The sequence below is a fragment of the Gobio gobio genome, assembly GCF_949357685.1.
Source record: "Gobio gobio genome assembly, chromosome: 3".
NCBI classification, from domain to species: Eukaryota; Metazoa; Chordata; class Actinopteri; order Cypriniformes; family Gobionidae; genus Gobio; species Gobio gobio.
Window position 1 is genome coordinate 55449805 of NC_137099.1, and position 27739 is coordinate 55477543.

The following is a 27739-nucleotide window of genomic DNA, read 5'->3' on the forward strand; positions in this document are numbered from 1 at the left end:
AATCACAGCGGTGCAGACTGTCTGAATCCTGTATCGATCTGTTTCAGAGTGTGTGAGTGTTTCTAATACAAAGGCCAAGGGAGTGACTGCAAATTTGACCAACGTAATCAATCTTTCTATATTTTTTCTCTTTTGTGAAGTCAGTAATGCTATTGTTATTTTTTTTTTATTTGGCTATAAGAGCGAATGGAAACGGAAAATAATGGAAAATATAATTTTTGGTGGAGTTTCGTTCAGCACTATAGAAGCTTACCCCACTATAATGAAAATTGCATTAAACAGAGCCACAGATGTGCAGAAAAAGCTCGGTGCTGCTGTAAACTTCCGATAAAATATGGCTCTTATGGCATTTAATCTAAAGTACTGTAATGTTTCTTTTGCTTTAATGCTGTAATGTCAAATATTTGATCATACAAAATATATATTTTTGAAGAGGCACAGTCTCGTTTTTCTCAGAAAACATGGCTCTGATGCATGTGCGTGTTTGTGGATTAGCTGTAAGCCTGTAAAGCCTGTAAAACTGTAATTCCTCCGACTGCAGAGCAAACACACTCAAATATCAGACTATATGGACCATATGTCGCTCACACACACGCGTTACCGCACAATCAGCGTTTGTTTGTGTGTGTTAATTTAAGTAGCTGTTCAGTCACTGACCCCTGTCACTGTTCAACCCGTGTGAGGTCACGTTCTTACTCACCTAGTTTGGCTGTCGATCTCTCTCTCTCTCTCTCTCTCTCTCTCTCTCTCTCTCTCTCTCTCTCTCTCTCTCTCTCTCTCTCTCTCTCGCTCTCTCTCTTTCTGTTCCTTCCTTAATCTCTCAGTATTACACGCCTCCCCAGTCTTACTCCCTCCCCCTTTCTCTCTCTCTCTCTCTCTCTCTCTCTCTCTCTCTCTCTCTCTGTCTCAGTGTTTCTGGCGTCAGCTCACAACCGCAGTGGTTTATTCAGTTGTTCAGTCGGGTCGTGTCGCTGCTCTGTGTGCGTGCGCGTGTGTGTTTGCTCGCTCCGGCTGGTATGCATAGACGTGAAGGAGGCTGCAAATGTACCAGTGCACAGCTCATTAGGAGGAGATGTGGTGTCGCGCAGCAGCCCTGTGAGGCGGTTCTGCCCCGCGACAGCTTCGCTAGGACACTTCCTCTGTGGACCTCAGTGCCAGTGCTGCTCTTAACAAGTGAGTCTGCTTTCAGGATGTCAACACGCTGCGTTTAAGTGTGCTTATGCAGGTATGGGCGCGCATGAGATTGTCTTGAGGGGTCTGAGCTTTTGTCACCCAACCCCAACTCACAGGTGGGATCACATTGGTGTGATCCGTGTGGGAATTGTGTGGGAAATAAGTGCTTTGGCTTGCGTTTGGGGATTTGGAGTGTAAGACGTGTCATCTTTGAAGAGCCACTTGTGTGTTTGTTATAGTTTGGGGATAAAATTGTCCTCAGGCGTGAGCTAAATGTGGCAAATTCTCTCTTTGGGGATGCTGTCAAATAAAGTGCATAATGCTTTTTGAACCCTAACAGGCAGAAAGTTTCTTTGAGGGAGTTGGGTCAGTCTGGAGTCATAATTAGTTTTATATAAACAGCAGAAGTCTGTCTTCATTTAGACAGCAAGGTGTGTGTGTTTATGTGTGTGTGTGTTTGTGTTGCATGCACACTTCCTCCGGTGACGATAAGAAGTTTGTTTTTAAGCCTCCAACACAGAGAGAAAGTGACAGCAGCCGGTGATCATAACTCATTATGAATGTCAGGAAACTGCTTATCTCTTTTCTCTTTCTCTCTTTTTCACTTGCGGATCTGTTTGCTCTTGTAAAGCAGCACAATGTTGATTTTCCTCGCACGTTCTGATGAGGGTTTGTTCAACACTTGGTATTAAACTACTGGATTTAATTCTGTTTGAACTGTTTATGTTCTCTATTTAAGGGTGCGTTCACACTTGGCATGTTTGGGTGGATTAAAACGAGCCCTGGTGCGATTGCTCTGCTAGTGCGGTTCATTTGAGTAAGTGTGAACGCTGACATCTGAAGCCTGGTGCACACCAAACAAGCGGACCGAGACCGCTGAAAAGATGGCTCTCGGTCCACTTCCAAACAAACTCTGGTGTGGTTCAACTGAAATATGAACGCAACACAGACCAAAGACATGACATGCTTACTTGTTTTTTTCTGGTCATAGTCGCGATGTTGCCCATCACAGTTTGGTAGAGACGTCAGAACCGCGTCTCCTCGCAGCAGATCTTCGTTTGTGTGTGTGACGGAGGGATTCCTGCCAAGTTCTCAGCTGGTCAAAATACCATCATACATAGGCTACGCACATACATCGAGCACATTTAGTCCAGCACACAGCATTGTTTTGGATGTTCAGTACGTTCCATCTCAAAGGCAATACGTCATAAAACGAATCAGGTTGTGAACGTATCCCTTTGCCCTTAGGTTTGGTGTCTTTAGGTTCTGTGATAAAAATGCCAATCTGAATGCTAAGCGGACCAGGACTAAATGTTTTGTTTTCTTTTTTTGGTCTGGACCAAAAGAACCAAGAGAACCGAACTGTGTGAACACACCCTAAACTGTATTTTGACAGTAATTTCAGTGTTGGCTTTGCTAAGTATGAGCGGTCAACTGGATTAACTTCAGACCGATATGGATTTTGTGATGGCAATATTCTTTAACACATTTACTTTAAGTATTTATTTAAATTAAACAAGAATGATGCATTAATAAAAACAGTGTGTGTGTGTGTGTGTGTGTGTGTGTGTGTGTGTGGGCATGTTTTTGTGAAATATCAGGACACAAATGTGTATAATGACATGGGTATGACACAGGTATTACAAAAAGAGGGTGAAATATGAGGACGTTCCCCATGTCCTCACTTTTCAAAATGCTTATAAATCATACAGAATCATTTTTTTTTCACAGAAAGTGAACTGCACAGTCTCCTGTGAGGGCTAGGTTTAGGGGCAGGGGCAGTGTGTGTGTGTGTGTGTGTGTGTGTGATGGGTAGGTTTAGGGGCAGGGGCAGTGTAAGGGGATAGAAAATACGGTTTGTACGGTATAAAAACCATTACGCCTATGGAATGTCCTCACATTTCACAAAAACAAACGTGTGTGTGTGTGTGTGTATATATATATATATTTATAAATATACCGATCAGACATAACATTCCTAAAATTGTGTTCTATGCCGCCCCATACACAACAAACTGAGATGCTCTGTGTATTCTGACACCTTTCTATCAGAACCAGCATTAACTTCTTGAGCAATCTGAGCTCCAGTATCTCGTCTGTTTGATCGGACCACACGGGCCAGCCTTCGCTCCCCACGAGCATCAATGAGCCTTGGCCGCCCATGAGCCTGTGGCCGGTTCTCCACTGTTCCTTCCTTGGAGCACTTTTGATAGAGACTGACCACTGCAGACCGGGAACACCCCACAAGAGCTGCAGTTTTGGAGATGCTCTGACCCAGTCGTCTAGCCATCACAATTTGGGCCTTGTCAAACTCACTCAAATCCTTACGCTTGCCCATTTTTCCTGCTTCTAACACATCAACTTTGAGGACAAAATGTTCACTTTCTGCCTAATATATCCCACCCACTAACAAGTGCTGTGCTGAAGAGATCATCAGTGTTATTCACATCACCTGATGTCATAATGTTATGCCTGACACACACACTTTATCATTAATGCAATATATAAATATTACAAACTGAAATAGTTTGTCTTTTGAAGGTAAATTAACATGGTGAATTATCACTAGAACTGATATTTTGGCTCAATATTGGCCAATTAATTGGTCGATAAAAGTAATCTCTCAAGTATTTTTGTAAACTTTTGACATTTTGAAAATTTCCCATTGACTTGCATTGATAGATTGTTCAGTGTTCAAATTTTATCCAACAGCAATGATGTCACCGCGATATCTATATGCACATTTGTTTGGTCTTCCTTGCATATATATAAGTGTCTATTGTGGCATGTGTTGTCTGTCGTGTGCAGCTGATCTGTGCTGTGTGACGTGACGGTGACAAAGCATCTCTGATGCAGCAGTTCATTCACACCGAATCAAAGACAAACGCATACACTCACCTTAATCCGTAACATCTTTCGCTGCCTTGATCATGCTGCTGTTTTCTTTCAATGAAAGAAATGCTCATCAAGGTTTTTTCTTCGTCTGCGAACATGAATGACGAACAGATTGTCTTACTCTATCTCGCTATAAACTACAAAGCTGAGGGGATGCATGTGTTTGTGTCCAGATGAAGTTATTGCTTAACGTGCTGTATTACATAGATTCTGTTTCGTCTGTAGTATAAATGGCTTTAATAGCTGTAGTTGGTTTGTGCTCATGCATTTTGTGTTCACGGGTATATATATATATATATATATGTGTGTGTGTGTGTGTGGTTGTTATCTTACAATGCACCCGAGAAGCTGATCTATTGCGTTAAAGCGCTGAGGAAGGAAGTGTTTGCGTAGAAGAGGTCAGAGCAAAGGATGCCCTTTAAAAGCATAAAAATCCTCCACCAACAGTTGGAAAAGTACACAACATAAAAACGCTCTTGCATGTGACTCATCCTGAGACTGAGACTATTTCTGCGGTGATGTCTGGTCCTTTATGAGTCGCCTTTCGAGCTTCAGCACGGAAAGAAGGAAGAAAGAAAAACAATACAGCACGACAAAAAAAACTTTATGCTGCAGGTGGTTTGTTATCAAAGTTTCACTCCGTGAAAGTGCGGCTGGGTCTGCATACAAGCGTGTTAGATAGAAGAAAAGCAAGGTAAAGCATGCAGAGTGTTAAAACTACAACAGGGCGAAAGGCCATCTGGGGTAAAAGGTCAGTTTGGGTTTTATTATTCGCTCTAGAAACACTAAATGGAAACTAAAAACCACCACAGCACTTCCTTAAACACCTGTCTGTCTCAATGTGTTACAGATATGGCCATATCGATGAAATGAACACTCGGCCTAATTTAGAGTTTTGGTTTGATTCATGTTAAGCATCCCTGATCGCATAGTTAATGATTTTCAGTTTTGTTCAAGGTGATAAAATCAACAGTTTTTCAGGAAATGTTGAGTAATACATGTATAGGGTAGAAAGACATGGAAAAAGACACCAAAAAAGCAATGGAGTAAGACGAAAAGCCTGAAGTGCAATTGTTTCCTGCCATTTTGATGGTAGAGATGTAAACCATACTATACTTACAGCAAAATAATACAGACAATCTTATAAAATAAGAGCTTGAAAGTAGTTAACAGCTTGCTGAGGTTATTGTTTTCCAATCACTTTATTTGAACATGTTGTCATATAATTAATGCACATATATCCAGAATAAATATCACTATAATTATGTATTTAAGGCCATACAGTACATACAGTGCATCCGGAATGTATTCACAGTGCTTCACTTTTTCCATATTTTGTTATGTTACAGCCTTATTTCAAAATAGATTACATTCCTTATTTGTTTCCTCAATTCTACAAACAATACCCCATAATGACAACGTGAAAGAAGTTTGTTTGAAATCTTTGCAAATGTATTAAAAATAAATTAAAGTATTCACAGCCTTTGCCATGACTCTCAAAATTGAGCTCAGGTGCTCCTGTTTCCACTGATCATCCTTGAGATGTTTCTGCAACTTGATTGGACTCCACCTGTGGTGCATTCAGCTGATTGGACATGATTTGGAAAGGCCCACACCTGTCTATATAAGGTCCCACAGTTAACAGTGCATGTCAGAGCACAAACCAAGCCATGAAGTCCAAGGAATTGTCTGTAGACCTCAGAGACAGGATTTTATCGAGGCAGGGTTAGGGTAAAGGGTACAGAAAAATGTCTGCAGCATTGAAGGTCCCATTGAGCACAGTGACCTCCATCATCCGTAAATGGAAGAAGTGCGGAACCACCAGGACTCTTCCTAGAGCTGGCCGTCTGGCCAAACTGAATGATCGGGGAGAAGGGTTTTAGTCAGGGAGGTGACCAAGAACCCGATGGTCACGCTGACAGAGCTCCAGTGTTTCTCTGTGGAAAGAGGAGAACCTTCCAGAAGAACAACCATCTCTGCAGCTCTCCAACAATCAGACCTGTATGGTAGAGTGGCCAGACTGCACATGACAGCCCGCCTGGAGTTTGCCAAAAAGCACCTGAACGAGACTCAGACCATGAGAAACAAAATTCTCTGGTCTGATGAAACAAAGATTGAACTCTTTGGCCTGAATGTCAGGTGGAAACCAGGCACCGCTCATCACCAGGCCAATATCATATCATGGTGGCAGCATCATGCTGTGGGGATGTTTTTCGGCGGCATGAACTGGGAGACTAGTCAGCATTGAGGGAAAGATGAATGCAGCAATGTGCAGAGACATCCTTGATGAAAACCTGCTCCAGAGCGCTCTGGACCTCAGACTGGGGTGAAGGTTCATCTTCTAACAGGACAATGACCCTAAGCACACAGCCAATATATCTAAAGGAATGGCTATGGGACAACTCTGTGAATGCCCAGACATGAACCTGACTGAACCCAATCTCTGGAAAGATCTGAAAATGGCTGTGCACCGACGCTCCCCATCCAACTTGATGGAGCTTGAGAGGTCCTGCAAAGAATGGGAGAAACTGCCCAAAAATAGGTGTGCCAAGCTTGTAGCATCATACTAAAAAAGTCTTGAGGCTGTAATTGGTGCCAAAGGTACTTCAACAAAGTATTCAGCAAAGGCTGTGAATACTTATGTACATGTGATTTTTTTTTCTTTTTCTTTTTCTTTTTCTTTTTAAATACATTTGCAAAGATTTCAAACAAACTTCTTTCACGTTGCCATTATGGGGTATTGTTTTTAGAATTGAGGGAAAAAAAAATGAATATAATCCATTTTGGAATAAGGCTATAACAAAAAAAGCACTGTGAATACTTTCCGGATGCACTTTTTTTTTTATGATGTTTCACATCATACTTTCAACAGGCTTAATTTGATTGCTAAAAATGCACATCTGTAGAACTTTTTCTATTTTCATGAAATCATCCATCGCGCTTGAGTTCAGCAGATGACTTAAGGACTTGTTTTGATCCCTTAATTTGTTTAGGGCTAAATGGTTAGTGGAAGGACTTTGTTGCAATGCATAACAAAACTTAAAGGAACTCTCAATATGGGGTAATTATGGGAAAATACTTAATGACAGCCTTAAAGTTCCTTAAGTGGTCCCTTTTCTTGCAACCCATGTTTCACTAAGGGTGCCCTTAACCTTATAACTAAGGGTTTTCTTAACTTAAGGGCTTTCATGCAACCGGACCCAGGCATTTTTTCAGCTGGCTAAAAACGCTTTGGTGGACACGCGTCAATTGAATAGTTATTGTTAGGCATATGGCCTATTAGTCTCTTTTGCATTTATGCAGTATATTGGAGCCAAACCTGAGAAGGGAGTCCGGAAGATTCCACAGCGTTCCTGGACACGGAATTTGCGTAGTTGTGTAACTGTCGTAGGCCAGTAAGAGCTGTGCATGTAAACCTCACTCCCCTGATCTAGCGACTGATGCTAGAGCTGCGGCCTTAAGCCTCCTTGTTACAGCGCCCGCCTCCCAAGCTGGAGACCACAGCTCAGAGCGGGTCAGTAGGACCGGTCACATTTGGTGCTGTGACCTGGATAGGAGTGAGGTTTAGGGGGGTGAGTGTAACGGACGTAGGCCAGTAAGAGCTGTGCATGTAAACCTCACTCTCTTGATCTCAAGAGGTGCACTAGCGACTGATGCTAGAGACTGCAGTCTTTAGCCTCCTTACTAGAGCGCCCATCTCCCACGCCGGAGACCAGGGTTCAAATCCCGCTCGGAGCAGATCAGTAGTACAGGTAAAATTTCAGTAGGACTGATGGAAGTGAGGTTTAGGGGGGTGAATATAACTGACGTAAGCCAGTAAGAGCTGTGCATGTAAACCTCACTCCCCTGATCTCAAGAGACACACTAGTGACTGATGCTAGAGACTTCGGTCTTTAGCCTCCTTACTAGAGCACCCACCTCCCACGCCGTAGACTAGGGTTCGAATCCCGCTCGGAGCAGATCAGTAGGACCGGTAAAGTTGGTGCCATGACCCGGATGGAAATGAGGTTTAGGGGGGGTGAGTGTAACGGACGTAGGCCAGTAAGAGCTGTGCATGTAAACCTCACTCCCCTGATCTCAAGAGGTGCACTAGTGACTGATGCAAGAGGCTTCGGTCTTTAGCCTCCTTACTAGAGCACCCACCTCCCACGCCGGAGACTAGGGTTTGAATCCCGCTCTGAGCGGATCAGTAGGAACGGTAAAGTTGGTGCCATGACCCGGATGATAGTGTGGTTTAGGGGGGGTGAATGTAATGGACGTTGGCCAGTAAGAGCTGTGCATGTAAACCTCACTCCCCTGATATCAAGAGACACACTAGTGACTGACACTAGAGGCGTCGATCTTTAGCCTCCTTACTAGAGCAACTGCCTCCCACGCCGAGACTAGGGTTCGAATCCTGCTCAGAGCGGATCAGTAGGAATGGTTACAGTTGTAATTCACAGGCAGGGATTGTGCTAATTGTGAATGAGTGTGCGCACACACCCTATTTATGAATGATTAATTAACATACACATGCTTAACTATCAAATCTGATGTTTATGAAGCCTTTGTGAATCTGTAGGACAGTTTTCCGGAAAGTCCGTTTTATGCGCAAATTATTCAGAATTTCCTTAATATATTTACGAAAGTGAATGAGACCCATTGTGTTGCTCTGTCAATATTCAATAAAAAAATAAATAAAATAAAAATCTCATTGTCGTACTGAAGGCAGATTATCTAAATGACAGTGTTTGAACAGTTACAGTCAGTGCAAGTGCTTACAAGCATGATTTTGCCTATGCACTTATTGGCGTAGTTATATGAAGATAACTAGCCTCAGCGGATGCATCACTTTAACTCGCTCACTGAAGCTGATTCTGCCAATCTCTCTCTCACACAGTGTTCAGCGTGTTTTATGGAGTAATGATGCCTGAGATTGTGTTCCTCGAGCACTGCCATTTTGTCAGGTTTCAAAAGAGACGTAGACCAAGACAAGCTTGTACACTGAATGTTACAATAGGTGTTTGTAGAGATCAGGGTGTTTAGTTATTATCTCGACTCACATTGAGCTGGTTCACTCAAGTCTTTGTCAGTGCTGTGAATTGGGCCGTAACCTTTTCAGCATGTCAAACATCAATAAATCACTACCCGCTCTGTTTTAACCTCCTATAGAGTGGCTAGTGACCTTCTTATTTAGCCACATTAAAGCCATGATGATGCTAAACCAATTCCTGCTCAGGAATACACACTCTCGTTCCCAATTATCCCACATCTTGATCTGTGACAACACTTATGTCTTGGTAAACACCACATATGTGCCGTTACGAGTAAATCTTTATTTAAAAAGGCAAACCGGAGGACCATGTAGTGAGTGAGGTGGATTTGTGGAGTTGAAGAACAACTAGGGTGTCAAAACAAAGAAAATGTAATGATGCTTTCAGCTACCAATAAGAGTGACCCGTTCAGACCCGTAGACCGTTTGCTTGGTTCTGAAACAGGACTTGAGTGCCAATGTGAACGCTAAGCGGACCAGGACTTTTTTCCTACAAGTGTGAAAGTCTACCACAATGTGTTTATGCAAGTCACATGTGACGTATAGTGTGCCACGATTCCAGCTCCAACTGTATATGATGCATACACTGACTACAATATTATCAGTTATTATTTAATTTGGTTCTCATTTGGTTTCTCTTATCAATTTACAGCGTTACAGCAAATCAGAGTCTGTTTGGGCCTGTTTGAGCATTTCCAGTGAAGAACGCTGCATGGTGATTAATTTTTGAGAAATGTCGAGGGATTCCTGTGTGTGTGTGTGTGTGTTGTAATTACTAATTAAGGCAGTGTAGAGGGCTGCAAGTCCTTGGTATGAACAGATCTCTCTCAGCGGAAAAACCCAGAGTGATGATGATGCTTCCGGTCCACATGTATGTCTCTGTTTTCTCCTTATGTAGCTTGACGGAGCAGTTGTGCTTAAGCTGCTGTGTCCTTCTGAGAGCAGGCATTTATGAAGCGTCACTCCTCCTGGAGCTTTCACTGTAGCACAGCCTCCGTCTGTGTGTGGAGAACGCTTACTGCACTGCACACTTTAGAAACCATCTCACAACTCCCTAGCAACACAGTGTAATGTATAATCTATCTATCCATCCATCCATCATCCATTCATCACTTTCATTCTCTCTCTCTCTCTCTCTCTCTCTCTCTCTTGTTCTGTCCATCCATACCCTTCATTCTATATCGTTGTCTGTCTGTCCATCCATCCATCCATCCATCCATCCATCCATCCATCCATCCATCCATCCATCCATCCATCCATCTATCATCTCGTTCTGTCCATACATCCCTTTCATTCTATAGCCATCCATCCATCCATCCATCATCTCATTCTGTCCATACATCCCTTTCATTCTATATCATTCCATCCATCCATCCATCGATTCATCCATCCATCTATCATTTTGTTCTGTCCATACATCCCTTTCATTCTATATCATTCCATCCATCCATCCATCAATTCATCCATTCATCCATCCATCCATCCATCTATCATTTCGTTCTGTCCATACATCCCTTTCATTCTATATCGGTCTGTCCATCCATCCATCCATCCATCCATCCATCCATCCATCCATCCATCCATCCATCCATCCATCATCTCGTTCTGTCCATACATCCCTTTCATTCTATATCATTCCATCCATCCATCCATCCATCCGTCTGTCCGTCTGTCTGTCATTTCGTTCTGTCCATACATCCCTTTCATTCTATATCATTCCATCCATCCTTCCGTCCGTCCGTCCGTCTGTCTGTCTGTCTGTCTGTCTGTCTGTCTGTCATCTTGTTCTGTCCATACATCCCTTTCATTCTATATCATTCCATCCATCCATCCGTCTGACTGTCATTTCGTTCTGTCCATACATCCCTTTCATTCTATATCATTCCATCCATCCTTCCGTCCGTCCGTCCGTCTGTCTGTCTGTCTGTCTGTCATCTTGTTCTGTCCATACATCCCTTTCATTCTATATCATTCCATCCATCCTTCCGTCCGTCCGTCCGTCTGTCTGTCTGTCTGTCTGTCTGTCTGTCTGTCATCTCGTTCTGTCCATACATCCCTTTCATTCTATATCATTCCGTCCGTCCGTCCGTCCGTCCGTCTGTCTGTCTGTCTGTCTGTCTGTCTGTCTGTCTGTCTGTCTGTCTGTCATCTTGTTCTGTCCATACATCCCTTTCATTCTATATCATTCCATCCATCCATCTGTCCGTCTGTCTGTCTGTCTGTCATCTCGTTCTGTCCATTCATCCCTTTCATTCTATATCATTCCATCCATCCATCTGTCCGTCTGTCTGTCTGTCTGTCTGTCTGTCATCTCGTTCTCTCCATACATCCCTTTCATTCTATATCATTCCATCCATCCATCTGTCCGTCTGTCTGTCTGTCTGTCTGTCTGTCTGTCATCTCGTTCTGTCCATACATCACTTTCATTCTATATCATTCCATCCATCCATCTGTCCGTCTGTCTGTCTGTCTGTCATCTCGTTCTGTCCATTCATCCCTTTCATTCTATATCATTCCATCCATCCATCTGTCCGTCCGTCTGTCTGTCTGTCTGTCTGTCATCTCGTTCTCTCCATACATCCCTTTCATTCTATATCCATCCATCCATCCATCCATCAATCTCTTTCATTCTCTTCTCTCTCTCTCTCTCTCTCTCTCTCTCTCTCTCTCTCTCTCTCTCTCTCTCTCTCTCTCTCTCTCTCTCTCTCTCTCGTCCTGTCCATCCATCCCTTTCATTCTATATCGTTCTATCTATCCATCCATCCATCATCCGTTCATCACTTTCATTCTCTCTCTCTTCTCTCTCTCTCTCTCTCTCTCTCTCTCTCTCTCTCTCTCTCTCTCTCTCTCTCTCTCTCTCTCTCTCTCTCTCTCTCTCTCTATCTATCTATCTATCTATCTATCTTATGTGCATCCATCCCTTTCATTCTATATCCATCCATCCATCCATCCATCTAAAAAAAAGCAACTATAACACTGAAGGTTGTATGACAGTTTAGACATTGTGATGTCTTTAAACATGAATGAAAAGGGTATGTAGAGTTGGAAACTCTCCAGATGGGTGTATAACCGCACATGTGTTAAACAGGATATCTGTGGGGTCGGGTGTCATCTGCATTCATTTCATGACCACATTCTGCTGTGTTTCCTCTTTAGAGCAACTTCTTGGGAAGTAGCAGCTTCTCTGTGGCCGATCTCCTCCAGTCCAAAGACCAGCAGCTTTCTCTCAGCCTGAGGTGAGTTGCATTGTGTGCTTTATCATTCTCTGCAGCGCTGACTTCATTCAGGCTCTGCTGTCGTTCTATGGTTAAACTCCTCTTTGGCGTGTTCCGTACACATGCGATAAACTCTCTGGAGGTAGATGATGTCAGACACACACAGCTGATCAAACAGGGCTGAGGCTCCAGTAGAAAACGTCTCGGTTACGTATGTAACCCTCGTTCCCTGAAGGAGGGAACGGAGACGTACGTCGGAACTGACCGACGAATTGGGATCTGATCTCAGAGACCAATCTACTTCGAGTGTATTAAAAACGAGCCAATGGAGATTGGCATGCGATCCACGCATTCCACGCACCGCCCCGCAGCGCGGGTATAAATAAGGAAGTGGAATGCTTGATCATTGCCTTTTTCTGCTGAGGAGCCGAACTAGTGACTCGGCCCCCTAGCGGAAGCACAGCACCTGGCGACGGGACGTACGTCTCCGTTCCCTCCTTCAGGGAACGAGGGTTACATACGTAACCGAGACGTTCCCTTTCAGTCGGTCACGTTCGACGTACGTCGGAACTGACCGACGAATTGGGATCCCTACCAAAACGCCAGGGCGCTGGCCCTTCCAGCGTCCTGCTTGAGCGCACTGGACCGTCTTAGATGGTACGGAAGTCAGGGCTCCAAGCAGGGAGGTCAGTCACTGCTGTTTCTGCAAGACCCACTCAGTGTGACTATTGGATAACGCTGGGAAAGCGTGCCCGTCTCGGGAGATGGTACGCTGCAGAGCCACGTCCTTCGTAGAAGGCTAGGTGGCAGAATACACATAAGGACTAACCTGGCAGGGTAGTGCAACATATGGCAGTCTCTGGGGTGGTTCCAGCCTGGTCCCAGGGGGGAAAGAACACGCCCAGAGACGACAGAGCGGGCTCTGTCAAGGGAAAGACACGGGGCTAGCCGAGTAGGGCAGCTGGTACCGTGGAAGAATACACATATGGGGTAGCCGTGAGGGGACCGCTACATATGGAACCCAGCCTACACACACGTTTCACAAGCATACGGGTGCAGGCCTGGCGTCAGACGGCCGCAACGTCTGGCACCGCAGGGGTGACGGAGGAGCTCGACAGGGTTAGCCGTTTCCGGGGAACACAACTGGAGAAAATAGACGCACGTATCCGGCCCAGAGGGCGGGAGTGGCGTTGCAAGCCGACACTTAGAACGGGCACTTAGCGCTACTGGCCACTGGGGGCGAGGATGCGGGAAGATACCGGCTCTACACGGAGGCTATAGAATCTAGCGAACGTGTTAGGTGTCGCCCAGCCCGCAGCTCTACATATATCTGTCAGCGAGGCGCCTTGAGCCAGCGCCCAGGAAGAAGCAACACTCCTTGTTGAGTGTGCTCGCAACCCGAACGGGCAAGGCACGTCTTGGGACTGGTAAGCCAAGACGATAGCATCCACTATCCAGTGGGCTAACCTCTGCTTGGAGACAGCCTTTCCCTTCTGCTGGCCTCCGTAACAGACAAAGAGTTGCTCTGAGGTCCGAAAGCTTTGAGTCCGGTCGACGTAAGCGCGAAGAGCGCGGACGGGACATAAAGCCTGGGCTGGGTCTGCCTCCTCCGAGGGCAGCGCTTGCAGGTTCACTACCTGGTCCCGGAAGGGAGTGGTAGGAACCTTGGGCACGTATCCAGGCCGGGGTCTCAGGACAACGTGAGAGTTGGCCGGCCCGAATTCTAGGCACGATTCGTTGACCGAAAGTGCATGCAGGTCCCCTACCCTCTTGATGGAGGCCAATGCCGTCAGAAGCACTGTCTTCATTGACAGGATTTTAAGCTCCACAGACTGCAAAGGCTCAAAGGGAGGGCTCTGAAGTGCTCTGAGCACTAGAGCTAAGTCCCAAGAGGGTAACGAGTTTGGACGAGGAGGATTTAGCCTCCTCGCACCTCTGAGGAACCTGACGATTAAGTCGTGCTTTCCTATGTACTTACCTTCGACTGCGTCGTGATACGCCGCTATTGCTGCGACGTACACTTTGAGGGTGGAGGGAGACAGCCTTCGCTCCAGCCCATCTTGCAGGAAAGAAAGCACGACACTAACCGAACACCTTCGGGGGTCTTCCCGGTGGGAAGAGCACCATTCAACGAACAGGTTCCACTTCAAAGCGTAGAGGCGCCTCGTAGAGGGGGCTCTAGCAGAAGAGATGGTGTCCACCACTGCCTGTGGTAGACCACCTAGAACCTCCGCGTCCCGTCCAGGGACCAGACATGGAGTTTCCAGAGGTCTGGACGCGGGTGCCATAGAGTGCCCCGTCCCTGAGAAAGAAGGTCCCTCCTCAGGGGGATCGGCCAAGGAGGGGCTGTCGCGAGGAGAGTTAGTTCTGGGAACCAGGTCCGGTTGGGCCAGTAGGGCGCAACTAACAAGACCTGCTCCTCGTCCTCCCTGACCTTGCACAGGGTCTGTGCAAGAAGGCTCACTGGGGGAAACGCATATTTGCGCAGGTCCCGGGGCCAGCTGTGCGCCAGTGCATCCGTGCCGAGGGTGCCCCCGGTCAGGGAATAGTACCACTGGCAATGGGTCGAGTCCGGAGAGGCAAACAGGTCTACCTGTGCGGCTCCGAAGAGGTCCCATATCAGCTGGACCGCCTGGGGATGGAGTCGCCACTCCCCCGGAGGTGTCGACTGGCGAGAGAGCTCGTCGGCTGTCTGGTTCAGCGCACCTGGGATGTGAATGGCACGAAGCGACCTCAGATGCTTCTGACTCCAAAGGAGGAGGTGGCGGGCGAGTTGGAACATGCAACGGGAGCGTAGACCACCCTGACGGTTGATGTACGCAACGGCCGCAGTGCTGTCCGTACGGACCAGTACATGCTTGCCACGTAGCGGCCCCTTGAGGCGGCGCAGTGCCAAGTGTACCGCTAACAACTCGAGGCAATTGATATGCCAATGCAATTGAGGTCCCGTCCACAGACCTGAAACTGCATGCCCGTTGTACGTGGCCCCCCAGCCCGTGGAGGAGGCATCCGTGAAGAGCACAGCATGCCTGGACACTTGTTCTAAGGGCACTCCGGCCCGGAGAAACGAAGCGTCGGACCATGGGCTGAAAGTTTGGCGGCAGTAAGGAGTCACTGGGACCCGGTACTGGCCGCTCTGCCACGCCCACCTCGGGACTCGGCCATGGAGCCAGTGTTGAAGCGGTCTCATATGAAGCAATCCGAGCGGCGTTACCGCGGCTGCAGATGCCATATGCCCCAGGAGCCTCTGAAAAAATTTCAGTGGGACCGCCGTCCTGTTCTTGAACGAATTCAAGCAGTTCAACACCGACCGGACCCGCTCTTCCGTGAGGCGCGCAGTCTGGCTGACCGAATCCAGCTCCATACCGAGATAAGAGATCCTCTGCGTGGGACAGAGTTTGCTCTTCTCTCGGTTGACCCGAAGGCCCAACAGGCTGAGGTGACTGAGCACCATGTCCCTGTGTTCGCACAACTGCTCCCGAGACTGGGCGAGTATGAGCCAGTCGTCGAGATAGAGAACGCGGCGTTCGTATCCTCAACTGAGCGGAACAATGGCTGCCTCTGCGACTTTCGTGAAGACGCGAGGCGACAGGGACAGCCCGAAGGGCAGGACTTTGTACTGATATGCCTTCCCCTCGAACGCAAAACGTAGGAACGTCTGTGTCGAGGAAGGATAGAGACATGAAAGTACGCATCCTTCAGGTCGATCGCTGCGAACCAATCTTGGGGACGGATGCATTCGAAGATGCGTTTCTGCGTTAGCATCCGGAACGGGAGCTTGTGCAGGGCCCGATTCAGGATACGCAGGTCCAAGATTGGCCGTAACCCACCCCCTTTCTTGGGTACAATGAAGTAGGGGCTATAGAACCCCGCCTTCATATCGGCTGGAGGAACCGGCTCGACCGCGTCCTTCGCCAGTAGGACATCGATCTCTGACCGCAAGACCTGAGCATCGCTGCTTCGCACGGAGGTGAAGAGGATGCCCTTGTACTTGTGAGGCCGGTGAGCGAACTGAATCGCGTAGCCGAGTCTGTTGGTACGGATGAGCCAGCGAGACGGCCTGGGGGCCGAAGCCCAGAGACCGCACAAGCGGGACCAACGGCACCACAGACGTACCCGGGGTGGGGCAGCGAGGCGGAATAGACAGACCCGACTCGGGAGGCCCGGAGGCGGCCCTGAGTGTTGTCTGAGTATTCCAGGGTGGGGCAGAGTGTGGGTGAGAAGGCCCGGGGGCGTTCTCGGTGCCCACACTGCTGCCCCCTGGCGAAGGGAGGGGAGGAAAGAAGTGACAAGGCCCGGGGGCGTCGCACACTGCCAACCTGGCCCTCTTGGGGCCCAGGGAGAGAGGAAACTGCTCTGAAAATGTGGGTACCGCTGGACTCCGGAGAGCCAGCGGCAGAGTATTGACACCAGTCAGGGCCCCCGGTCCTCCTCTGGGGGGTTGAGGGAGGGGTGCGGACACCAACTCCCTCGGAGCAGCTCCTGTTCTCCCTGGGCTGCCCATCTCAGGGCCGCTTGCCCTTACGCTTGCTTGTAGACTAGCAAGCCCTGAGTGGGTTGGGCGCCTCCCTTACGTCCGACACCCTGCCTCCCAGATGGAGGCTGCTGCCTGGGTTTCGCAGGGGCAGAGATGGACGCAGGGGGGGCACCCTCGGCGACAAGCAGGCAGAGGTGCTGCGAATTAGGATTTTTTTTTTTTTTTTTAAACCACCTCTGTCTGCTTCTAGGCCATCGAGAACTGCTGGGCAAAGTACTCGACGGCGTCGCCGAAGAGGCCAGCCTGACAGACAGGGGCGTTAAGGAACCGAACTTAGTCGGACTCACGCATATCTGCCAGGTTTAGCCCCAGGTTCCTGGACCACTAGTGTGGACATCGCCTGACCCAGGGAGCGTGCAGTGACTTCCGTCGCCCAGAGAGCGAGGTCCACCACCGCACGCAGTTCCTGCATAACCCCTGGGTCGGGACTACCCTCGTACATGCAGGACAGAGGGTAGTGAGAGAGGGAAAAATTTATACAGATTTTGGCCCTTTTGGTGTTCCATATTTTGACACCAAATAGTTCCATACTGCTCATTTTTCCAATGCCCATCCGGGAAAAAAGGCACGGGGGTAGGCAAGGCGATTTAAGCGTTGCACTACGCCTCAGCCACCCGGGAAAGCATGGCTGCCAACTCTGAATCTGATTCAGCAAAAGCACACACCATTATAGTGGGAAACTCAGCATCATCATTTCCAGTGCATAACAGCCCTCTCTCCGATGCAGCAATTGACATCTGTCCTCTGCCAGAGCCACAAATGAAACATTAGGTCTCCTTGTTTTAAAAGGACCAGCAATCCCATCTGTAAGCTACCAGCAGGCATGTGAAACAGTGAACGTGGCCGTCAAACTCGACGGCACACGGTGCGCTGAACGCTCAAGCCCTATGAAAAGGCAAGACGAACACCGCACCGACGTGGTCATGTTCTCATGAGAGAACATGAACCACCCACGAACAAGGTCTCAGCATGCTCATGATGCGATAGAGGAGTGGGGGCCCGAAGAGATGTACCCGGCGGGGATGCCCCACTGTAATCCTCAGGTCCACCAAAGCTTATTAGCTAAAGTAGTCCTTTTCTGATGCACCAGAAAAGAAACTAGATCAGGGAATAAGGAAAGGGACTCAACCCCATTTGAGGTTTCATAGTCTGGACCGCGCATCTAGAGAGTGCCGAGTGACGCGCTGGGTTGCCGTGGCAACCCCCGCTGTCAGCCGGCGCTCGACGGCACACGGCGCGCTGAACGCTCGAGCCCTTACGAGAAAGGTGAGACGAACAACGCGCCGACGTGACCATGCTCTCCTGAGAGAGCATGGATCACCCACGAACGCAATCACACATGTTTATATGTGAGAGAGATCGTGGCCGTCAAATGAGGACAGGAAACAACCGCATCCAGAAACACACGGTTTGAATGACATCTTGAAAAAGACGCAGGGTCAAACCGTGTTGCTCTTTTAGAAAAGGAAAACCGCTCTTTCAGTGCTGAAGCACTCAGGGAGATGACCGCGGCTCACGCAGTTCAGATAGTGCAAGCCTGCGTGAGCACTCAGAAATGGAAACGCCCAGCCAACCAACAAAACCAGCTCTTTATCTCCTCTGAAGCGGCCACCCGCTGAAAAGCGCCGTCACACCCGCACTGGAACAGCAATCCTTCTCACGAGACTCGAATAACACTCTTCGTAGACACAGCAATGACGCTGTTCGGCTCCGAAAAAAAAGGCAATGATCAAGCATTCCACTTCCTTATTTATACCCGCGCTGCGGGGCGGTGCGTGGAATGCGTGGATCGCATGCCAATCTCCATTGGCTCGTTTTTAATACACTCGAAGTAGATTGGTCTCTGAGATCAGATCCCAATTCGTCGGTCAGTTCCGACGTACGTCGAACGTGACCGACTGAAAGGGAACAGGCCATCTGCTCCTGTATTTGGCACATATTTAGTTGCCACACATCTCAGTCTGACTGGTCAATGAATGCACAGCTTGAGTTGACTGAATAAAAACTTTGAAATCAAATCTTCTGTTTTGAGGATTTTGTTGTTAACTCGAGTGGCGTGAAGCTGTTTTTGTGAACTCATTAATTTGTTACGAATAATTTGATTTATGTTTTTCATCCATCAAGTATAAGGAGATAGTGATTTAAGGGATAAAGTACCTGTCATTTTAATTGTCACATTTTAATTTAATATATAAACCATTGTTTTGTTGCATTTTCTAGCTAAAATGACTGTTAATATGTTATTAATCCATCCCTATTGTATACAAGTTTGGATCTTTTTGATGAAGGTAAGAGCTGGTAAAGGGGGTAAATATGAAAACCGGGTTGTGTGTTGTGGAGAGAGTCAGGTAGAGGACGTTGTGTGGCGTAATGGTCATGCAACCTAAACAGCTGGAGGTTCAAAGCCCACAAGGTTCGAATAAATCGTGAATGATGATCACTATTGTGCTCCTCCCAGTGGGGTTGTTCTTATAAACGTACTGTAAATCATATTTAAGCACCAATTAAATGACAGATTGGTATTCAGAACTAAATTAGTACAGATGGTGCGGTCAGGACACATTCATATCCAGAAGCATCTGCAACATGCCATGAGGACTTTAAACCAACAGTTTTGTTGCCTTGTTGTCATCCACTACACAATTTCCTATTCAAACAGCTGCTCCAGTGCAGTTATTATTTCCTGTGCACACGGACACGCTGGGTTTGCTCCAAAACTTAGTGAGCTGACAGCAATTTTAAAGCTCTACCAAATGGCTACTTTAAAAGATACCTTGTTTTGGGCAAATTAGAGGGCTGTTTGCTTAATTGCTGCCTATGCAATGCCTCGTAAGTCTCTTGGCCGTTAGGATGCTATGTAGGCACATTACAGGCCTTATTTTAACGATCTGAGTGCATGGTCTAAAGCGCAGGTGCACTTAGATTGCATTTTTGCTAGTTTAACGACTAAACCCGGTCCGAAAAATGCGCAATAAAACAATCAGAGTCTCATCTCCCATTCCCTTTAAAAGCCAGTTGCGCTCGCACCATGACGGATCCGCTATTAACATGATGGAATTTGTGAGCGGAAAGACTGAGTGTTCTCCAGAGAGGAATCCTTTTATTTTGAATATTAAAAAATGTTTGTGTGCTGCTATGCTTCCCTGTGTGTGTAATAAGCAGAGTGTACATCGCCTATGGGCACATATTACTAACGCGCCATTTAAAGGTGGGGTTAGTGTTATTTCAAAAAGAGAAGTGTCTCGGGCTGAGTACCAAAACAAACGTATAGCCAATCAGCAGTAAGGGGCGTGTCTACTCATGATGGAGAGAAGAGAGCGCTCAGTGCGCGTCATTATTCAGAAGACACGACACAGGATGGACATCAGCCGAGCGATGGCAGAAAGAGAGAGATGGCAGAAATAAACACATGTGGAAGATGTCTGTGGAACAAAAGAAGGCTTACGATCAGGGAAGAAGTGGGACCCGTGTAAATATCGGATCAGCTTTCCAGCGCTGGAGGGAGCTCGAAGGCCGAGGTTGCTTTATTTCTTCTCGATAGGCGAGTAACATTGATTTTTTTGTTTCACAGAACTAATATACAGTGCTGGCTTTTGCTTGAATATGCTCATGTGTCATGTTCGCTTGTCCATTTGCGATCGTATCGTCGTTCACTTCAGCGATGATGAAGACCCATTCATTTCCACACCGTATAAGCCTGGAGCGTCTAAACCATAGATATGTATACGTAGATGCCCCATTAGCGACTGTTTCTATGGGCCGCTATACGTTAGCCGTCCGCCATTTTCGAACGGTTAAAGCTGGTCGTGAATGCGCTTTGTGAACATTTGAATGTTGCCTGTGCGTGTGCAACCGTAGTTATACACAAGCATGTATGAAATTAATATCTATACGTCAATAGACTGAAGCAGATGAGTTAGGATTTAGTTTATCATTAATGGTAGATAATTTTGCATATTCTAAAAAATATTGGTTAAAGATCTTTACATTTTCTTAATCTCATTAATACTGACCGTCAGAGAACCCTACAGACACATTGCTCAGCTTTTAATGAACGCAGTGAACTCATTATAAACAAGTTCATTGGAAAGAAATCATAAACCATCAACCAGTCAGCCATCAAAGTAAATACATTATAAAAATAGTAATAAACTAGCTAGTAATGTGTTTAATAAACATCAATATAGCCTATTTATTCAACCCATATTTTAAGTAATCATCATAGGTATTATCTGATTCTCAAAAATCATCCTAAAAAACCATCATACAATTATCAACATCACATACCTGAATTTAAACCATTTTTAAGAACATGGAAAATTATAAATTATTATACATTTATTCAAAATATGAAAACACATTGTCACCAGTGACAGGTGAGCCAATTTCTTCGGGAATTTAAATCGCGCTGGGCTTTACAGAGGCTGTTGTTTTTTATGCGAGTGATGATTGACAGCATCTGAAGCAGGGGTGGAAATTAATTTTTTGTCCTCCGGCCACTGTGGCTGGTGGATTTCAAAATCTAGCAGCCACTCAATGTTTTTACCAGCCACCCACTTTCTTGTTTTTAACCGACAATGTGTAACTGCATGTGAAAATGTAATACTACAAGCTCTACAATACTTAAGCAGTTTATTTAATCTCAAGTCTCAATGAATACTGACATTTTCTCTTTCTCTCTTATACACACACAAACCATGAACTGATATACATTTCATTAAATGAGTAGGGCAGATTAATGGATGTGGCATTTGGATGATTCGTGGTCTTTTAATGGTTTCCAGTTTTAGGTTTTTAGTCCCAACAATGAAACTATTAGTTTTGGCATCTTCTGAAGCGTGTTGACGACATACTAGGGTTGCCTATTATTTATATTATTTTACATTTGATTATTTAATTTATTTCTAAAGAACTCTTTAGGAGCCTATTTGGTGCACTTTAAAGGGATAGTTCACCCCAAAACTAAAACATTCTGTCATTTACTCTCCCTCATGATGTTCCAAACCTGTATGTATTTGTCCCATTTTTATCTAAATATTATTTTAATAAATGTCAAACTTTATATGGCAGGATTATTTATTATGTATGATTAAAATGATACATTAATAATAACATTAATTAGGCTATAACCTATTAATTAACCTGTCTAAAAATATATAATAATTCTGTCTGCCAAGCTCTGATAATGTATGGAATATTATATAAATATATTATCCATTTAAAAAAACAATAGGCCTATACCTTTAGAAGCACGGATGTGTGTATCACATAGACCGGTCTGTCAGCGCTGCTGCTTTAAGTCAGTCAGTCTGAGCAACTGAAATGCTTCTCATAAAGTGTGCAGTTGGCCTGAGGTTCATCACAGGTTACTGGACAGACCCATTGATACCTTTTTTTCTATTCAGCTCTATATATCTGGAGATCCTCTTGCGTTCAAACAGTGGACGCGACGTGAGCTCGATATGTTTTTAAAAAACCGCGCAAGTTTCCAGCGCATGTTCTCGAAACTGGCAATAAAGCCGCTAAAACACAACCACGCGCAAATTAACTTCTCTACTGCTTATTGTGCATTTGCATTTTTTTTAAGGTGTGCCACCTCTAAAAGTGTCCGCCGTCCAGGTGAAACAGTAGGCTATGCTATTTATTTTTATTTACCCGCCACGGTGGCCGGTAGGGGAAGCGAGTTTACCCGCTACAACACAAAATCACCCGCATTCGGTTGGTGGCGGGTGCTAATTTCCATCCCTGATCTGAAGTGTTGACGTGTGTTGACCGTTCTAAAATGGCGGCGCGTCGACGTGCCTGGAGAGGTCGAATGGGGCATCTACGTATTCATATCTGTGGTCTAAACCTCCTCGCTGTCTGTTTCAAACGTCAGCCTAAAGTGTGTCCGAAAAGTAAGATAATAAACTCCTAATATATGTTTCCTTTGGTTCCTCTTTCGTGATCGATATAACCCTCTAATCTTGTCATAATTGTAATATGTTGGTTAGTTGGACTGTCGTGCTCATGCTCTAGTTGTTCATGAGAACTGTGTTTGTGTTTTTGGGATAGAAGGGATGACTTTTTCACTGAACATTCAACCTGGATTACCATAGTAACACACATTGCTTTCACTTATTGATGACATCGTACCCTGAGCTGGCTGGCACAGCAGATTCCGCCATAGTCGTTGCCTGGGTTACGTATGTGTGGTGGTGGAGCTATCAAAATAGGGGCGTGTTTGTTTTGGTGATTTGAAATCAACATCGGTGACCAGAAAGCACTTACCCCACCTTTAAATAACACAAAAATACTGCGCAGTCGTTTTCAGTTGCCTCAAAATAGCAACACGCCAACAATGCACCTGAACACACCTTGTTTTCAGACCAGCACGCCCATGGGCGAACAGATGGGCGCGAGTGCATTTGTAATTTAAACAACGTGGCGCTGAACGTGAAAATGCTAACTGCGTCGGGCTGAAACTAGCAAAAAACACTAGCCTGGTGTTGCATTGCGCCGGCTGTATGATAGGGCCCTCAGAATGCTTGCTGTGTTTTGGAGCAGAGCCGGTGTGGCTCAACATCAGCGAGGATTGCTGCTTAGTCATAATTGATAATGTTGTTTGTGAGTGACAGCCGGAGGGATTCCCTGCACAGCACAATGTGGAATTCCATTATACATTAATATTTATATTGATTGTTGTTTCCCTTTAAAGGGCAAAATTCACTTTTATATTGTTTTTGAACAAAATGCGTCTGCAGTGTGTGTACACAACCACCCTATTGTGGTAAAAATCCATCCACCTAATTTGTTATTTTCCACATAAATCTAAAAGGGTGTCTCAAAATGAGCCGTTCAAGAATGTGCTCCAATGTGGCGTCAAATTGCACAGGCCCCGCCCACGACTGACACTGAACCCTATTAGTTTAGCTCCTCCTCTGAGTGAGCTGAACACTGTCCGCCATGTTTATCTCCTCGCCACAGCATTTAACAGCAATTTATTCTTAATAAAGCTACTAAAGTTATTGAGTCAAGAGAAGTGAGTGATTTTCTGTTTTTCTTTTGTTGTCATATTAACAGCAACAGTAGGTACTGTCTTTACGCTGCTTTCACTTTAATGCACAGCTCTAATGTACACGTGTGATTTCTTTCCCCGCTGTTTATGTTCACAGACATAACCCACTGTGTTTATGTGAACCTTGTGTATTTGACAGTTTAAGCTCAATAAGACGTGAAGATGAACTTAGTCTGACATCCAGCTTTCTGTGCGGGTGTGTGCGCTCAGAAAACCATATCAGAAATTTAGACTGATATGGATTTAAAACGCATGCAGATAATAAACTTTCATAATGATGAAGAACTGTAATATCACGTGAGCGTGACCGTGATAGAGATGCTAATCAAAATTGAGCTGTAAAGGCTCCGCCCTATTCTTAATAGGGGCGGGGAGCAGCAACTCATTTGCATTTAAAGATACAGTACATGCATGTTCAAGAATGGGCATCTACAACATGGTATAATAAATGATCCGTGGGGTATTTTGAGCTGAAACTTCAGACACATTCTGGGGACACCTGAGACTTGTATTATATCTTGTAAAAAGGGGCATAATAGGTCCCCTTTAATTGTCATATTGGTCATGTTACGGTGTAGACACTGGCTCTTGCTTTTTGTTGTTTGTTCTGTTTCGCTGTTTCTGGCTGGTTGTTTGCTCTCTGTCGCTCTTTCGGTCTCCCTTGATGCTCAGAATAGCGTTTCTCTTTGGTGAGGAGCAGCAGAAGTACAAAAGCACTGCGCTGTCTCTTGTGTAATGCAGCAAGGCGTACAGTTCTAGGGGTCCAAAAGTCTCAGACTGCTTGTGAAAATGTAATTTTTTCCATATTGTTAAAAAGTTGAATTTGAAAAAAAAAGTGGTTTGTGTCTCTTTAATAATGACAGCAGCCCTGGAGCTCAAGCGTGATTTTAGATTTTAGATCATAAATTCAATTAATATTTTTTGTAATTATAGCCAATAATTTATATTTTTTTGCAGTTGTATTATACATTTTATATATATTATATTCTATATATTTTTCAATTACTAGATATGTTACATTTATTATTTCATTTATTTTATTTTTTATACTGCACCATCATTTCTGATTCGATTGCGTCATTCGCAGTGCTTTGTGAGACAATTACTTACTTCAAAATTTAAAGTACAGGGTCTATTTACCTTTGTCATTTTTCCAGATTTTTGCTACTCAAATTGATTTGAATCAAATGTTATAATATGGTGATTTATCTCAGAGCTTTGTTTGGGTCATGCTGTAGAGCTGGTTTTCTGAAACGCCTTTGAAGAACAATGGGAAAGGAAAAATACTTTCAGAAACAAAGCTGCTGAAAAAGTGGGCGGTTCTCTCTTCAAATGTTCATAATCTGCATTCTCTTTGAGTGTCTATATGGAAAAAGCTTTTCAGCAAAAATTTCGACTTGAGTTGTTTATGCTGTGAAAATAATAGGAAAGCAATGCATCCGTAGCGTGGGTTTGTGACTCTATTGCTCACCCCGGCCGAGACCTTTCACACAGTTGTCAGGTTTGCTGCGCTGTTTCAGGAAGTCTTGTCTTTCCTCTGTTCGTCCCCTCGCAGGTCACCTTTTCATTTCTGCCTTATCTCTTCCTCTCTCTGTATCATGACACATTCAGTTATTTATAGATCCTTATCCAAGCAGTCTTAGATGCTCGAAGTGTAGGGCAATAAACAGCGGTCTGCAGTGGAGATCTTTGAGTCTTGAATTCAATCACTTTACAGTCGGTGTATTGATTGAGAAGGAGTTTATGGGTAGGTTCTCTGAGACGTGCCGTACCCATGGCGAAGGAAATCTGGCGTCCTCTAAATGTTAGCAGGTCGGTCTTACACTAAATGAAATTTCTCCTGCACTTAATGAAAGTTCCATCATGTGTGAGTTTAGGGTGCAAAGTTACAGATTATTTTCTACACCTGCTAATGCCAGGCACATCGTATATAGAACCTTTTAAAGGGGTCATGAATTGAGAAATCAACTTTTCCTTTTAGCCTTTTGATATATAAAAGGTCATCGTAAAATTCAAGAATATCCTGCAAGTTCCGGAGCTGAAAACTTTCTTGTTAGTCAGTTCGCAAGTTCGCAAAGACCCGCCCCCTTTAGTTACTGTTGCTATGTCCGACACAAGCAATGGCGCTCTCACACCACACACACGTTCTCACGCAGAGAAAATTCATCGCGGAGCAAAGATGACACTGACAGCAGGGCAGAGCAAGTTACTTTTGATATGAAACAAAGTCTCAACTTTGAAATTATAATTTTTTAAAGAAATTTAAACATTAAATACCGTTTTGTGGCTTTTTAATGTGTCGTGATCGCTGTAGCGCCTCGTGAACCGATTATCTCTTCCTTCTAGTTAATTGATAAGCATAAAATAAACATGAATGAACACTAAAAGAAATGTTGTTTCAACCGCGGAAAGACGTCAGTACACACTGTTTTTCCAAGTTCAAGTCCATCGACTTTAATCTACTAACTCTTCTGACTGCTTTGTCGGACAAAATGGCAGATTCGCCGATGTGATTGGTCAGATCGCCTGTCAATCAAACTTGCGGCGAAGGGTGAAATAAAAGCTTTTATTGACAGCTGGCTCATCAAACGAGAGATCTGCTAATTTGTCTCCCTGTGGTGTCAGAGAGCAGCGAAACGCCGCCTCAACAGAAGAAGACTAACGCCTAATTCTGTAGCCCCGCCCACCCGTTTTGCGCATGACAAGTAATAGGTAAATAACAGGCCTACGTGGTGCTAAACCGGATCGAGCTACCAAGCAATAATATGCCGTTGAAGATTACAAAATCTTGTGGAAGAACAGTCGCTGCATAAGTTTCCTTTGGATGCCAATATAAGGAATGCGGTTGAACTTTATTTTTAATGAAGATCCAGCTCACGTGGGGAAGACATTGCGTTTGTTCGCTTCATTTCACCACGGATTCTTTTGTAAACAAGACACAGGTCGAGACTGGATTTGCCTATATTCGATCCGACAGGAACGGTGCAACACACTTTTGTGAGCAAAAAATGTTTTTAGATGTGATAGTATTGCATTGTCACAGATCGTTTGATATCTACTGATTATGTGTGCGTGTCTAACTAAACATAATTAGGCTGGAGTATCCTTTGTATTTGAGGTGTTGTTGGTTCTTTGTCCTGCGTTTCGGGATCCGACTCTGGGTTGAACATGTATGGGAGAATCTTTCTGGTTGCCATTTTTCTACATTGGAAGGTTTCAAAACAATTCCCCACATGTTCTGATGGAGTAGAAACTCATTATTATGCAAAACTGTTATCAAATCATAGCCATGGGCATTTACTTCCAAGTCTTCAATTCGGCACAACCATAAAAACAGAGCGTTTCAGGAGCTAGGCTCAAAACCAGGGTAGAAAATAGCCTATTACTTATTCATTATGATGTTTTTGAATGTAAAAACCACGCAAACATCATAAGTTGCTCAAACATACTTTATCACTAGACAAAAATTGAAATAACCTGTTAAACATGAAAGTATTATGCAATCATTTTTCTTATATAGAACCTTTTTGCTATAAATAGCTGTTTTAAATTGAGTCAAGAACTCTAGGGTTCTATATAGATCCCAGTTGAACATTTTTCCAAGAGTAAACTACTCCTTTCACAAAAACTGAAGAAGATGGATTGTGTTTTTGTTACTAATATGTACTAATATGTTTTGATGGCTTAATGTGAGGCATTTTCTACATGTGTTGCCGTCTTAGACAAACTCCTCCTGCGGAAAACATCAGCTGTTTTCTCTCATTTTAATTTCTTATATTTTGAATAGCAAGACGCTAAAGCCAATTTTTCAACAACAAAAAAATTTATTT

The 27739-nt window shown here is 45.0% G+C and overlaps 1 protein-coding gene across 5 annotated transcripts in view; it reads left to right on the forward strand.

Annotated features, from left to right (window-relative positions):
• The window catches only part of inpp4b (inositol polyphosphate-4-phosphatase type II B), a 308267-nt gene that overhangs the window by 75693 nt on the left and 204835 nt on the right, over positions 1–27739 (forward strand). For 2 of the 5 annotated variants that reach the window (XM_079812754.1, XM_079812753.1), the window contains exon 3: positions 12257–12336. In XM_079812754.1, the coding sequence (XP_079668880.1) occupies positions 12257–12336 (80 nt within the window). Of the gene's footprint in view, positions 1–897; positions 1174–12256; positions 12337–27739 lie in introns of those variants that run through there. The other 3 variants (XM_079812757.1, XM_079812758.1, XM_079812755.1) reach the window with 3 other exon arrangements.